Below are 16316 nucleotides of genomic sequence, written 5' to 3' on the forward strand. Positions count from 1 at the left end.
CGCGATTGTATCATCCGTTGCTTTCGTGTATCGTGTGTGCTTTACAGCTGGGGGATTTGGGATGGAAGCGTGCGCTAGCCACTCAGTTAATTGAGATGAAAGAATGAGTTTGTTATTGCGTATTTCGCGCACTGTTAAAATAGTTTCTGCGCGTAGTTTCGTTGGAGTTGCAGACCACATGTTTTTCTTGCAGTTTTATGCTCCCCCCTCCCGTCAAAGTCTTATGTTAATAATGGATGAGACACATTAATCTGTGTTGTATGTGGTAGTTTCACGTATTTCTGTGCATTTGTGTTCATTCTTACTTCATAATTTGAATGAGTTGCATGTATTTCAGGGAGTTGTGTCTGTGATAGTTTCTGGTATTTTCTCTTGCCGTTATGGCCAAAAAACATAAGCGTTATCTCCAAGTGTTCAGAGATACTTATAAAATTAAATTTCCGTTCATTTTGCAGTCTAATAAAGGTAATTATTATGCATTTTGTTGCATGTGTCAGTGTGATATAAATATTATTATTTGTATGTATGTGTCATAAAGGAGAATGATAAGTACGTCTTCTTGTAACCATTTTTATGTTTTCTTAGCTTAAGATTTTAAAATAATGGTCAATTCGCATTGTAACTCTAGACATGTATGCCTTCTATCCTGTCCTTTTTTCACCTAGACCGTGGCGCAATATATGTGATGAAATCCAAGAATTAAAAAATCGTCCTATTTATGATTTCTAAAAGTTGGCAAGAGGCACCGTTTAACTCTTAAAAACTGGTGCACAAAGATTTCTTGTGGGTCCATTTTATCTTGCACGGAACAGTACTTTTCTCCTGACCGATGGACTTTACCACCCTTGTACCTTCCCTTTCTTTCATTTTGAGTCATTTTGTCTGGAACATTTTGTCTGCAAGTGAGGTGTCAATCCTCTGACAACTCTCATTGCCTGGACGTTTCTTCCATGCATGACTAACGAGCGTTATTGGAGTTTAACTTGGCATATTATCTTGTTTCATTTGTTTACTGTTAATATATCTGATGTTTTTCTCTACAAATCGTCGGTATGTAACTTCTACATGTAGTTCAGCTAGTTTGAATGAACCCTTTTGATGCCAGGCTGTAATGTATTGGTTGCGCTAATAATGTCAAGACAATTCTAATGAAAATACACACTGAGGGAAAACATTATCTTACTTACATTTTTGGAGATAAATCCCTGTTTTTTTTTTTTTTTTTCATTACACACAGATAAACGTGTGAGTGTGACTAAAACTGCAATAGTGTTTAATATTCTTCATTTAAAAGTGTATGAAGTTTGTATTATTTTTTAAAAATTAACCCCATGGCACTATAGCCCTGAAGGGCCTTGGCCTACCAAGCGACCGCTGCTCAACCCAAAGGCCTGCAGATTACCAGGTGTCATGTGGTCAGCACGACAAATCCTCTCGGCCATTATACTTGGCTTTCTAGACTGGGGCCGCTATCTCACCGTCAATAGCTCCTCAATTCTAATCACGTAGGCTGAGTAGACCTTGAACCAGCCCTCAGATCCAGGTAAAATCCATGACCTGGCCGGGAATCGAATACGGGTCCTCCAGGTAAGAGGCACGCACGCTACCCCTACACCAATGGGCTGGCATATAATGTTTTGAAAAACTTAAATTTCAAAATTTAACTTAATTTTTATATTTATAATGTATTTTTATCTTGGGTGTGATACCCTTGTGAGAATATTCAGCTAATTTTGAATTTAAAAACTAAAGTTTAATGCAATTCTTGATAGTACTTTTTGAGAAATATTAATTTTTACAAAATTATGCACACGCAGGTTAAATACTCAACCTCTTCCTTACTTCGAACACTTGTCAGTTGATAATTATTCTGTAATATATCGCTTAATGTTAAAACATAGCATAGTTTAATTATCTTTCATATACTTCTCCGTCTTTACTCTATAAAATAAACGTATAAACAAGCGAGGTAGCAAGCGATATGAAGTGGCAGAGTGCAGGGCTAGCATGCACGCATCTTACAATGCATCAAAAGAAAGCTTTTAAGAAACACTGATATCGATATCGCATGCTATCGATATTTGCAGAGTAAAAGCGTCAATCTCCCCGGGGGTATTACTTATGCAGCAGGAATCGAAGATGCAGGCGAAAGAAGAACGAGGCCAAAAGATCGGCCCCCGGCATTTTTAGCAGCAGCTCGCATGGCTGATAGATCAACCGCCTAGCACTGTAAGATTTAATTCTCTGTGAAACTTTTTTTTCCCTCCTCTTACTTGTGTCGTATAAATAAACAAGTTTTCTTTATTGTACTTCACTTCATACCAAGAGAAAACATAGTGACGTCAAAGAGGATACAAAGAATTCACACACAGAGAAAATAACGTTAATCCTCCACATCCTCCCCACCCTGGTCGATCTCCAATGGTACGACCAGCTGTACCGGTCGGGTAATGTCCGTTCCATCGCTGAGTCGGAGGACGAGAGTCTTCGCCTTCCCGTCACGGCCAGGTCTCACTCCAGTGATGCGAGCTCGTTGCCATATGTGACGTGGACGCAGATCGTCTTGAAGCAGGACGACATCCCCCTTCCGGCACTTCGTCGATCTTCTGTCTGGTTGCCGCACCTCGTGGAAACTTCTTAGGGCGAGAAGGTGCTCCTTCTTCCACCTCTTCCAGAAGTTGTCTTTCATCTTTGCCCTTAGTCTTGCTTCCTTTCTCGGATCTGTGTAGACGCTAGGTTCTGGACCGTTGTTAATAGTCCCCCGTCTATGAAGTGGTTTGGTGTCAGTACGTTGGGGCCGTCTTGTATAATTGGTCTGCTGTTGATGGCGGCTTCTATTTCTGCCAGTACTATCCTCAGAGTTTCCTCGTCCACTTGAGACGTGCCCAACACTTTTCTCAAGCATCATTTTGTTGTGCCCACCATTCATTCCCACCAGCCTCTCCACCAAGCCGCCCATGGAACAATAAACTTCCAGGATACACCGTTGTGGGCGAAATGCTGGCTCGTACGTGAGTCCGTGAAGATCCGAGAAAGTTCCGCCAGTTCTCTGCTCGCCGCTTGAAAGGTCTTCGCATTGTCCGAGTAGATGGTGTGAGGTAATCCGTGTCTGTTGGAGAAGCATCTGAACGACATGAATAATTTCTCATTACTCATGTCCGATGTTAATTCCAGGTGCAAAGCCCTTGTAGTGGCGCCAGTGAACAGTACAATATACGATTTTTTAACATGCTCCCCACCCTGACATACAGTGGACCGGCGAAGTTCACTCCTGTGACCATGAAAGGTTTAGTGGCTTGTATGCGATCCACAGGTAGGGGCGCTTCTATTTCGTCTCGTCGGTGATTCCTGGCGATTTTGCAAGGGAGGAGATTAGGCCCTGCCTCTAGGGCATCATTGAGTGATAGGGAACCCTTTTCGTGAGAAGCATCAAAAACTATTCTCCACTTCGTCGTGCCGTCTCTTTGCTTCTTTATGGCATGGTGAGGCAAATAGAAGGTGTTGGTAACCGATTCAGTCTCGGGGGCTATCTCTACATGTCCCTTCGCAAAGTAGTCGGTCATTAAAGCGTGGTATACCTCTCGGAACTGTTTGTTTCCATTAAGTTTGTTCTTCAGGGAATCAAAACGTTTCTCAGCGTTCATGCGATTCGAGTGCAGTATTACTCCTTCCTTCCTTGGTAGGGAGACAATCCTCCTCCCGTCTTCCATTTTGAATGACTCATGAAAGCCTTTCAAGATTGCCGACTCTCTCATAGTGAGTGCTCGTTGCTGATCTTCCTTTATCCCTAGTGTCTCTAGATCCCAAAATCTGCGTAGATTGTCCTCGGAAGATTCTGCATTGATACTGACGTGGTTTACGGACACGTGATTCACTGTAGTACCAGACTTATTTCCACTAAGAATCCAACCAAACCTAGAGGGAAAAAGTACCATGGAACTCGAGATGTGTATTGGCTGTTGGTCCTTCATCACCTGCCAGTACTGGTCTCCTCCTATCAGGACCTCAATCATCAGATCATCTGCAACATCTTGAGGATCTGCTAGTTGCAATTTGTGAAGGCGTGATAGACTCTGGATGTCACGTGGGACGGTTGGGTGTGGTGAGTACGTGTTCCTGCTCTTGAATGCCGAGATTCGCACGGAATCTTTTGTCCACATTCCACTTATGCTGATGTTGGCTAATCTGCGAGTCACCGATGTACTTAATGGTGCTTCAAATGTTGTGACTGACAGATCTCTCCTGTCAATGACTTTCAGCTTCAAATCATCTACCAGTTCCGAGCTGATGAAGCTTGACTGACTTCCGGCGTCCAGAATGCAACGTGTTCTTTTCCGAAGACCGGTTGGTCCGATTACCCAAATTCGAGCTGTTTGGAGGTATGTCAATTTCGGCATGCTAACATCTATTTTTCCTACAGTTACTCCCACATGTCCTTCACAGATGGAGATGTGATGTGGTCCCTTACATTTAGTGCAGGATACTTTGTTCTTCTTGCTGCAGTTTCTCAAGGTGTGACTTCTGTTTAGGCATAAAAAGCATCTTTGAGTAGACTTCAGCTTGCCTATGCGTTGCTTGACATCTGTCATTTTGGTACAATTTTGAGCACAATGGTCTTTCCCTTTGCAAAAAACGTAAAAAGGTGACGTCTTCGTCTTCTTTACGTCTGGCTCGTCCTACTAGTGACTTGCAAGGCAGTTGGGTAATATGAGTTTGAGATGACGTTGTCTCCTTTGATTTTCTGCTCCGTCATTGCCCCCTCCACTTCTTCATTGAGGAATTCCATAAGCCTTGTTATGTGCGCTTCGGAAATCTTCTCTCTCTTCGCATAGATGATCCTCCTTCTACAGATATCATCCGGAAATGCACGTAACAGTTTGGGGCTAGCATTCTCCCGTAGTGGTTGACGTTTTCCCCTAATGCCCTTAAAGCCTGATTACGTCTATTACATTCTTATGTATGATTGAGGGCATCGGGCGTAGCATCGCAAACTGGTCTCATGGTCTCCAGGTAATCCAGATGCGCCTGGATGATGTGGTTCCTATCACCATATCGTCCAATAAGAATCCTCTTTATTTCCTCGTATGCGTCTGCAGTCACCGCAATGCCATCGATTAGCTCCTGAGGTTCTCCCTCTAGGTATCCACGAAGGAAAACGTGTTTGTCGATAGTGTTGATGGTCGGGTTGTTGTCTACCGCTGACTGGAATTGCTCCCAAAACCGAGACCATTTTTCTACATCTCCTGCGAATGGTTCTAGTTTGATAGTGGGTAATTTTACGGAGTGCGTGATGGAAAAGTGTGATGGCTCTGGTACTACGGATAAAGGTCTGGAAGGGTCAAGATTCATGTTTCCGAATGACTCAGATAATTTGTCACGAATGACGCATGTCGAATTAAATATCGCGCGCTTCGCAACCTCGATGACGTCATATTCGGCGTCTGATAGATGTTCATGAATGCCATTATCGAGGGAAATGAGTTGATCTAAGGTCTCTTGCAATCTCGTCCGGTTATATTCGTGATCTATTTCTGCATCTGACGCTGCCTTTGTAATGTCATTACTGAATTTGGTTATGTTTGCTCGCACTGTCTTTCGTTTTCTCTTCATCAACATTAACGCCTTATCTCCGTTCTCGTCTGCCATACTCGTGAAATGTTACTTTAAACAGAGTGCAAGGGAAGTTCTTGTTAGTTATGTTGCTATAAGTATCCGATAGATAGCAGCACTAGGCACATATACGTTCTTAGATTCCTTTAGCACTCATTGCATCTAAGAAAATAAGATGGCTGCTCTTTCTCTCAATGTTACTGGCCACTCTCTCGCACATAAAGGAATCTAGCATTTAGCTATACAACCTCAAATCAACACTTAACTGGCAAACGTTCAATGAATAACTCCCGTATAATATCTTAAAGTAATTCAAATAGGTAATTAGGATACTGATCAGCGTTCTCGATGTCTCGTGGCGGAGTACCGGTACCATGTGATCGTGATGTGAAGCTCGTTTAATAAAAATGTTGACAATTTCGTTCACTTTCTTCGCCAATTCTGAAGTCAACTAGTGGAAGTATTCAAACTTGTCGTCTCGTATTCGTATACCTTCATAATTAATTCCGTATTTCCCTGAACTTCCAGGGGCGGGTTTCGGCACTAAATTATGTCGTATAAATAAATAAGTTTTCTTTATTGTACTTCACTTCGTACCAAGAGAAAACATAGTGACGTCAAAGAGGATACAAAGAATTCACACACAAAGAAAATAAAGGCATCGTTAATCCTCCACAACTTGGATGAAAACTCTGTGTGAGACGAGTAGGGCTATTTCTCCAGATCAAATATATATGTAATGGAACATTTAGCTGAATTCAGTTTGTCACTAGAAACGATTATCCTCATTACATTAAAACTGTAGTGCATTCCTTTTATCTATTTCACGCGGGGAAAATTGATACTCGAGAGGAGGAATGGATCAAGTTAAACTGAGAAAATGATATTTTACTTCATACTTCGTTTTACTGTGCGAGTTGGCCGTGCGGTTATGGTCGCGCAGCTGTGAGCTTGCATCTGGGAGATAGTGGATTCGAACCCCACTGTCATGGTGTTCCGTGGTTTCCCATTTTCACACCAGGCAAATGCTGGGGCTGTACCTTAATTAAGGCCACGGCCGCTTCCTTCCCACTCTTAGGCCTTTCCTGTCCCATTGTCACCATAAAACCTATCTGTGTCGGTGCGATGTGAAGCAAATAGCAAAAAAAGAGCATACGTCATTTTTTAAAGGTTGATGACCTTGCTGTTTTGTTCTTCCAAACTTGTATTTTAGCGATTATTAATTTCTGAACCAACAGAAATACAGCAAACTGCAAGCAATGGAAATTAAATTCTTAAGAACTATGATTCAGAAAACGAGGAGGGACAAAAAAAGAAACGATGAGACACGCCATCTTGTCCAAGTGGAAAATTCTCATAGTGATATCTGTATCGAAGCCAGGCTGAAATGGTTTGGTTATCTCAAAGTACAGCTAGAGTGTGGTTTGAGAAAGAACTCGAAGCCAAACTATCAAGTGGTCGGCCAAGGAAGAGATGGATCAATCAAATTAGAAACGATTTAACTGAATGAGGTCTGGATTTGCAGCAGATTATTAAAGAAGACATCTACATAGACAGAAGTAAATGGAGAGTGCTCATTCACCACACCCGGGAAACTGGAGCTGGTTCAAGATGATGATAATGACGAGTCGTATGAAATTAATTTCAATTAGTACATTGTTTCTTGTTAAAAAAAAAAGACATAAAAGTAACTTTTATGTACCTAAGATGACCTTCTAATCACGCTGAAGGACTCTACAAATAATTAAACCAAAAAGAAAACCTTATCAAACGATAAAAAAAAGACATGCATTTTGAACCCCAGAGTTTACCTCCGTACGTGTCCAGTAATGTAATAATTGTCACGTGACTAGATAAGGGTTAAGATAGGCAAATTGTACAGCTGTATATCAAATTCTGCTGTGGATATCTGCCAAGGATACCACGTTTGTTTCTCCGGCTTGTGACATATAGATGCTGACCATTGCTTTGTCCTTCTCCGTGCTTACTTTGAGGCCATAAGGCTGATGTGTTGTACCTGATGTTGGTGGCTGTCGTGCTATCATCAGCGAACATGGAAGATGGGAATATAAATGGGAACACACAACAGCAGGCCAGTGTGCAGGAGACGAGGGCAGATATGAAAACACAAATTCCACATCTTCATTTTTTTCCTGTTGAGAGTTGTAAATCTTTCTCTTTTTTAACTAGAATTTGTTTGCAGGATGCTCCCTTCATTATCTCGGATGTGAAATTTTTTAAGACCTTCTCATGCCAGATCACAGGCCACAGTCAATGGTCCCATCTCTTCTTTCTCTACTTTTCATTTCTGTCTCCTTCTGCTCTGGTCTTTGAGAGTTTCACTGCCACTCAACCACTGGTTGGTGTCATATCCCAGCCTCATGAATTAAGCTCCTTATTAGGCTATACACTGTCTCCCGAATTTACAATCGCCCACATCCTCTTTCCTGCGTCCTCCTGCGGGTGGGAGGTAGTAACACCCACAGTATCCCCTGTCTGTCGTACGAGGTGACTGAAAGGGGCCGCAGTGGCTCTGAACTTTGGAGCATGGGTTGGCAACTATGGGGCCCTTAGCCGAGTCCTAGCATTGCTTCTACTTACTTGTGCAAGGCTCCTCCCTTTCATCTACCCTGTCCGACCTCCCTTGGTCAACTCTTGTTCTTTTTGACCCCAATGTTAGTAGGTTTGCGAATCCTAGGGAGCCATAAGCCCTCACTCACTCCCTGTGAGCACTGCAGAGAGGTTTGAAATTTAATTCAGGCTTTTGGTACGCAAATACAATTTTTTTCTCCTGTATTTTAGGATATAACAGTTGGGGTGTATATTAGAGTAAATATGGTAGTTTCAAGGTACCATCATGTTGTTTAACAGAATAATGAATATAAAACTATTTGTACTGGCAAGGAAACTCTTCCATCTGATCGAGATTAGGTACGTCGATTTCAGTATGAATGTTTTATTCGGCCATATCAAAATTAGATGCTTTATCATATATATAACACCTGTTTTAGCTCATTTAAGCACTGCATAGACAGGAGTAGTGGCGGGATGGCTGGCTGGTTCATGTGTCGTGTTCTCCCTCCTCTCTCGCACACGCACACATTATTATCCACGAAACTTTTACTGATACTTCATTGTACGGGGTTGAGGAGTAAGGAGGGAGCTACCCCGGTTCCAGTAATACTGCCCACTGAATGGAAAAGAAATCTGAATTGAATCGATAGTATGATCAATCGATGTGAATGTTCTAAACCTTTATTATCACTCACTCTCTCTCTCTCTCTCTCTCTCTCTCTCACACACATAAAGTGTACACCAGATGTCTCGCAGTAATTCATAGTTTGTGTGTCAAAAGTTACCAATACGAATCTCGAAGATAGCCGAGGTCTACCGATTCAGCATTAGGGAGCTGAGGTATCACTAAAAGTTTTGCAGATAATACTTCCCCAGCCACAGCAATCACCGGCACTATGCGGTGAATGAGACTGCACAGTCCTGCATGCATATATACATATTATGTGAACACCGACACACTGCCGTGTAAGGAGCACTACAATTATTGCCGTAGAAAACATTTTTTAAATGGTGGATTAACATGGTATTTACATATCGAAGGTTTTCTGCGATGCAACGATAGGATAGTGGTTGGGAAGGAAGCGGCACTGGCCTTAATTACGGTTCAGCCCCAGCATTTGCCTGGCGTCCCATTTGCCTCGTGGAGTGGCAGCGATTGCCGAGGTTAGGGAAGTAGTGTGTGCGCGTGCGAGAGAGAGAGAGAGAGAGACATGAAGTGGCCGGCCAACCCGCCTCTACCTGCTTCCCGCTGCTCACTCCTGTCTATGCAGTGCTTAAATGAGCAAACTTTGACACCCCAAAACAGGTGCTACATCTCTAATTTTCATATGGCTAAATAAAACATTCAAAAACAAAATTATTGCCTCAGAAATCATTTTTAAAAATGGTGGGTTAACATAGTATTTACATATCAAAGGTTTTCTGTGATGCAACGATAGGACAGTGTAAGGATTGGGAAGGAAGCGGCCCTGGCCTTAATTACGGTTCAGCCCCAGCATTTGCCTGGCGTCCCATTTGCCTCGTGGAGTGGCAGCGATTGCCGAGGTTAGGGAAGTAGTGTGTGCGCGTGCGTGCGAGAGAGAGAGAGAGAGAGAGAGACATGAAGTGGCCGGCCAACCCGCCTCTACCTGCTTCCCGCTGCTCACTCCTGTCTATGCAGTGCTTAAATGAGCAAACTTTGACACCCCAAAACAGGTGCTACATCTCTAATTTTCATATGGCTAAATAAAACATTCAAAAACAAAATTATTGCCGCAGAAATCATTTTTAAAAATGGTGGGTTAACATAGTATTTACATATCAAAGGTTTTCTGTGATGCAACGATAGGACAGTGTAAGGATTGGGAAGGAAGCGGCCCTGGCCTTAATTACGGTTCAGCCCCAGCATTTGCCCGGCATCCCATTTGCCTCGTGGAGTGGCAGCGATTGCCGAGGTTAGGGAAGTAGTGTGTGTGCGTGCGAGAGAGACATGAAGTGGCCGGCCAACCCGCATCTACCTGCTTCCCGCCGCTCACTCCTGTCTCTGCGGTGCTTAAACGAGCAAACTTTGACACCCCAAAACAGGTGCTACATCTCTAAATTTGATATGGCTAAATAAAACATTCCTACTGAAGTCGTACAAAATCTCAAAATCAGTTCGGAGTTCAGCAGACGGAAGGTTTTCCTTGTGAGTAAATTATACTTAGTTACATACCACTTGATTGGTCACATGGGTGACACTGACTTGTATTTTGCCAGTTTCCACTTTTGATTGAATCTCTAAAGGAGCCCTTTGTGCCTTTCAATTAAATGTATGTACTGGATGTGTAGTAGATCAGTAGAAAGAAAGGCTTCATAGTGAAAAACTCTTCCCTTTTGTTAATTTAATGGATAGTAAGTATGGATATAAATGCTTAGTTTGATTTTGATAATTATTTACAGAAAAGTAATTGGCGAAACAACAATCTGCTTCGTGGTAAGCTGTCAGAATCACCACCAAGAGAGAGGGAAATAAAGGAAAACACCAAGAACAATGGGTGAGTGTCCTATCTTCATATTTCTAGGCTAGAGGTGGAGGTCACAATTTCTCTGAATTAAGCTGCATCCACTAAGTGCAGAAATGGTGTTATAAGTGTATTGTTCATTGAACTGTGAAGGATGTTTGACTATTCATGTTTGATATGTTTTCTAAGGCTGTTGATGAAATGGTTCTGGAGAATTCTGGAGAATAGACATGTCGTATGCCTCCTTGGCAGCTCCTTTAAAATTTGCTGATCTTATCAAGTCACTGGGATGGATATCCCCTGCCTGTCTTGCGAGGCAACCAAAAGGGGCGATCTTGGCACGGAATTGGAATTGTGAATTGGACCCCCTTATGTGGGATGGTTTGAATACAGCCACAGGCTAATAATACTAATTCTTCAATCTTTTAAAACACAAGTTCAGTTAATGGCATTAGTAAATTCCTAAACTCTGCAGTCAAAAAACGAAAATGCCCACAATGTGAAGCGAGCTATGTGGGTCATACTGGAAGAATCTTTAGTATCAGATACCAAGAACATTTTAATGTCAGAAAAGAAAAAAATAATCAATTTTTGGCTATGAGTTTACTTATAACAGATTTCGGTCATTCTTTTTCATCTTTAGACCAAGACCTCAGTATTCTATGTATCAAAAACAAAGGTGTATTACTTAATATTTTCGAGGATATTTTTTATTCATTTGGACCAAAGATTCAACCTCATGGGGAATCTTGATGAGATTTCTGAAAAATGAAATGTTTTATTTGACGAGATACTCAGTTATAAAGAAAGGGAAAAAAACAAGTAATAAACCGCTCCCCAACTCGTCTTGCCTCACCTCAGTAGCGCCCACTTCAGTCCCTACCTCTCTACCCCCACCATCAGCAGTTGGCAAGGTCACTTCCCAGATGGAGCGTTCACTTAACCCTAGCACTGGCAAGCGTCGATGAATCGACGGTTTGCCCATTTCTGTAGCGGCAGAGTCGATTCTTCGATGCATTTTTATTTCTTCATTTAGTAGCGCTATTCTGCTAACAGATGGTGTGACATGTTTTGTCTTGTGATCCTAGAAGTTTACAGATGCTTCTTACTCATTTTCGTCATAGAAACAATCTCCTTGTACAGTGGAACCTCGATTATCCGTTTCTGGAAACTACGTTTTCCCGGATAAAGCGTTCAAATTATGTGGTCCCGCGAACATTGTAATTAAATCACAAAGAAACAATTTCTCGGGTCAACCGTCCAGAAATTTCAGTCCCATCAACACTAAATCCTCGATCAAGCGTTTTTCAATAAACTTTATCTCTTGAAAGGATGGCTATGGCATACTTATGGATCTTGGCGTTAATGCCCCTTCATTGCGATAATTAGAGCAATTAGGTACTGTATTGGAAAAGCAATTGGTGGTGAACTTGCATAAGGGATCATCTTAGCATCGCATTCGGGTGGTATTGTTCAGAGAATCTCAGAAATCATAAAGCAGTGTGTGGCCACAACAATTGTAAGGAGACACAGTGCATTAATTGCGATGCAGCGCATTTCGACAGCTGTACTTGAAGACTGAACGAGTTTCATCAAATATTCGCGCTTATAAAACGTCCACATTATGTCCAGGGTTAGATGTTTAGATTTTTACTTTTTTCGATTGTATTGTATTACGATCTTTAAGTGTTTATTATCATTCGGCACTTTCCTCAGGGCACTGTATAGCAACTGGGCTTTTAGGCAGAAATCGAAACTGCTCCTTTTTAACACAAATCTAGTATTTTAATATCATGCGGTACACGATTATGTTATCGAGACTAGAACAGATGTTGCACCTTACATTTAAAAAAAGCCATTGGAGGTCTTGGGATTGTCCCCCCTGTGGGTGGGGGCGGTAGAATAACACCCACGGTATCCCCTGCCTGTCGTAAGAGGCAACTAAAAGGGGCCCCAGGGGCTCTGAACTATGGAGCGTGGGTTGGCGACCACGGGGCCCTTAGCTGAGTCCTGGCATGGCTTCCACTTACTTGTGCCAGGCTCCTCACTTTCATCTATCCAATCCGACCTCCCTTGGTCAACTCTTGTTCTTTTCCAACCCCGACGCTATTAGGTTTGCGAGGGCTAGGGAGTCTTTCATTTTCAAGCCCTTCGTGGCCCTTGTCTTCCGTTGGCCGATATCTTCATTTTTCGAAGTGTCGGACCCCTTCCCCTTTTTTCCCTCTGATTAGTGTTAGATAGAGGATGGTTGCCTAGTTGTACTTCCTCTTAAAACAATAATCACCACCACCACCACCACCTCTTGGGATTGCCTATACTGCTTTGGTCCTAATGTAAGACTGCGAATTTTATGCTTTCCTGTTAAAATGCCAAAAACTGCAGTAGTTTTATTTGTGCACGTTACATTTAAATGGTTTGTATAATTTCCAACTCGTACTGACGTGTAGCAAGCGCGCTTTACACCTGAGCTCAAGGTTACGAATAACCGTAATTTCTGAAGTTTTGATGATGCAGCGAAACTCGGTTAAGAAGTTCCCGCTTAAGAAGTTTTCCTGCCTAAGAAGTGTGATTGATGTTCTTGGTCTCTTAATCAGTTGCATTAAGATATATGTATATTTTTCCTGTTTAAAATGTTCTGTTATAAATATATTTCCCGGTTAAACAGTTCAGATTTTAGAGCCCCTTGAGATAGAAAACATCCGCTCAGAGCAGTCCATGGTTAGAACCCTCCAGTCTCCGCGCAAGTTGCACACTGTGTTAGACTGTTCGTGCACTTGCGGTGTGTCTCTGATGTCACAGAACCTGTCAGGGCTTGCCGAGGCCATACGACATCATGCTATGACAACACAGACACCAGATGCTCACTCTCAACTTGTGGAATCGAATCAGACCCATCTTTCGAAATTTCCACTCCACCGTTCCATCTAGCGGAATAGAATTGAACGGGATTCTATGTGGGAAACATAAACCATGCAATGGATGGTTTGATAAAACTTTAATGCAGTAAGTTGCGTGCCGCGACAGGGTGAAGTCATTAATTGGGGTGGCCTCAACATTAATTAAAAACCGTAAAATGTATTTGTCCACAACATTACTGTTTGTTAGGAATATTTGTACGACAAACCTATGGAATGACACTTATAAAATGATGATAAACACTTAAAGATCGTACATTCCAACCAATGCCAATTATCGTACTGACATACCGTACTGTATATGGACTCCAACATGATAATATGATTCTGAAATATGGTCAGCAATAATTGCAAAATAAACTAAATACCGTAGAGGCCTAATCTACTACGAAATTGAATATTTTTGATTGTTCATTCCCTTGCTTATTTCCTTCCAGGCATTCTCTCTTACGTTGTTGTTGCAATAGTACTTATGGGTCTTGTTGTAGAGGAAATTACGTTTTTGAACTAAACTGATAAGATTTTCCGTGTCCATTATTAGTGAGGTGAATAAAAACAACTTCCTGACTCTATGCAGGAAAGAGCCGACTTGCCAGCTGAACCAAACAGCCAGCCAAAAGATCCCGATCGTCTACGCAGTTGAACAAATGTTGATAACCAACTGGGTGTTGGGAGGCACACAGAGGCGTTGCAATACCACGTGTTGGCATAAAATTTAAAGTTATTTTTATTTTTATAGCTTTATACGAGCCTCCTCTGCGAACCATGTGACCTTGCCGTGGTGGGGAGGCTTGTGTGTCCCAATGATGCAGATAGCCGAGCCGCAGGTGCAACCATATCGGATGGGTATCTGTTGAGAGACCAGACTAACGAATGGTTCATCGAAAGGGGGGTAGCAGCCTTTCGGTAGTTGCAAGGGCGGCAGTCTAGATGAGTGACTGATACGGCCTTGTAATAATACTCAACATGGCTTAGCTGTGTTGATACTGCTACACGGCTGAAAGCAACGGGAAACTACAGCCGTAACTAACTCCCGAGGACATGCAGCTCTCTCTGTATGAATGATGTACTGATGATGGCTTCCTCCCGGGTAAAATATTCCGGAGGTAAACTAGTCCCCCATTCGGATCTCCGGGTGGGGACTACACAAGAGGGGGCGATCATCAAGAAGATGGATACGATGGTGACGAGAATCTAATTGTGATGGGAGATTGGAATGCAGTGGTAGGCCAAGGAAGAGAAGGTAGTACAGTAGGAGAATTTGGATTGGGACAAAGGAACGAAAGAGGAAGTCGGCTGGTTGAATTCTGCACTGATCATAATTTAGTCCTTGCCAATACTTGGTTCAAACACCACAAACGACGGCTGTATACGTGGACGAGACCTGGAGACACTGGAAGGTATCAAATAGACTTCATTATGATTAGGCAGAGATTCAGAAACCAGGTGTTGGATTGCAAAACTTTCCCAGGAGCAGACGTGGACTCTGACCACAACTTGTTGGTCATGAAATGCCATCTGAAGTTGAAGAAATTGAAGAAAGGAAAGAATGCAAAAAGATGGGATCTAGACAAGTTGAAAGAAAAGAGTGTGAGGGATTGTTTCAAGGAACATGTTGCACAAGGACTAAATGAAAAGGCTGAAGGAAACACTATAGAGGAAGAGTGGAGAGTCATGAAAAATGAAGTCAGTAGGGCTGCTGAAGAAATGTTAGGAAGGAAGAAAAGATCAACTAAGAATCAGTGGATAACTCAGGAGATACTAGACCTGATTGATGAACGACGAAAATACAAGAATGCTAGAAATGAAGAGGGCAGAAAAGAATACAGGCGATTAAAGAATCAAGTGGATAGAAAGTGCAAGATAGCTAAGGAAGAATGGCTGAAGGAGAAGTGCAAGGATGTCGAAGGTTGTATGGTCCTGGGAAAGGTAGATGCTGCATACAGGAAAATCAAGGAAACCTTTGGAGAAAGGAAATCTAGGTGTATGAATATTAAGAGCTCAGATGGAAAACCACTTCTAGGGAAAGAAGACAAAGCAGAAAGATGGCAGGAGCATATCCAACAGTTGTATCAAGGTAAAGATGTAGATAATTTGGTTCTGGAACATGAAGAGGCTGTTGATGCTGATGAAATGGGAGACCCAATTTTGAGGTCAGAGTTTGACAGAGCTGCGAGTGACCTAAATAGGAACAAGGCACCTGGAATTGATGACATTCCCTCTGAATTACTGACTGCCTTAGGAGAAACCAGCATGGCAAGGTTATTTCATTTAGTGTGCAAGATGTATGAGACAGGAGAAGTCCCATCCGATTTTCAGAAGAATATTGTTATACCTATTCCCAAGAAAGCCGGTGCTGACAGGTGTGAAAACTACCGCACCATTAGTTTAGTATCTCATGCCTGCAAAATTTTAACACGTATTATTTACAGAAGAATGGAAAAACAAGTTGAAGCTGAGTTGGAAGAAGATCAATTTTGCTTCAGCAGAAATGTAGGAACACGTGAAGCAATCCTGACTTTACGTCTGATCTTAGAGGATCGAATCAAGAAGGACAAGCCCACGTACTTGGCATTCGTAGATCTAGAAAAGGCATTCGATAATGTTGATTGGACCAAGCTATTTATGATTCTGAAGATGATGGGGATCAGATACCGAGAACGAAGAATTATCTACGATCTGTATAAAAATCAGTCTGCAGTGATAAGAATCGAGGGCTTTGAAAAAGAAGCAG

General features: G+C 42.2%; 1 protein-coding gene across 4 annotated transcripts in view; it reads left to right on the plus strand.

The window, feature by feature from the left end:
- LOC136856717 (transcriptional regulator ATRX homolog) overlaps positions 1–16316 on the plus strand; it is a 462565-nt gene that overhangs the window by 63454 nt on the left and 382795 nt on the right. For all 4 annotated transcript variants that reach the window (XM_068225163.1, XM_068225164.1, XM_068225166.1 and 1 more), the window contains exon 6: positions 10606–10700. In XM_068225163.1, coding sequence (XP_068081264.1) covers positions 10606–10700 — 95 coding nt within the window. The remainder of the gene's footprint in view (positions 1–10605; positions 10701–16316) is intronic.

The sequence above is a fragment of the Anabrus simplex genome, chromosome 1, assembly GCF_040414725.1.
Source record: "Anabrus simplex isolate iqAnaSimp1 chromosome 1, ASM4041472v1, whole genome shotgun sequence".
Taxonomy (NCBI): domain Eukaryota; kingdom Metazoa; phylum Arthropoda; class Insecta; order Orthoptera; family Tettigoniidae; genus Anabrus; species Anabrus simplex.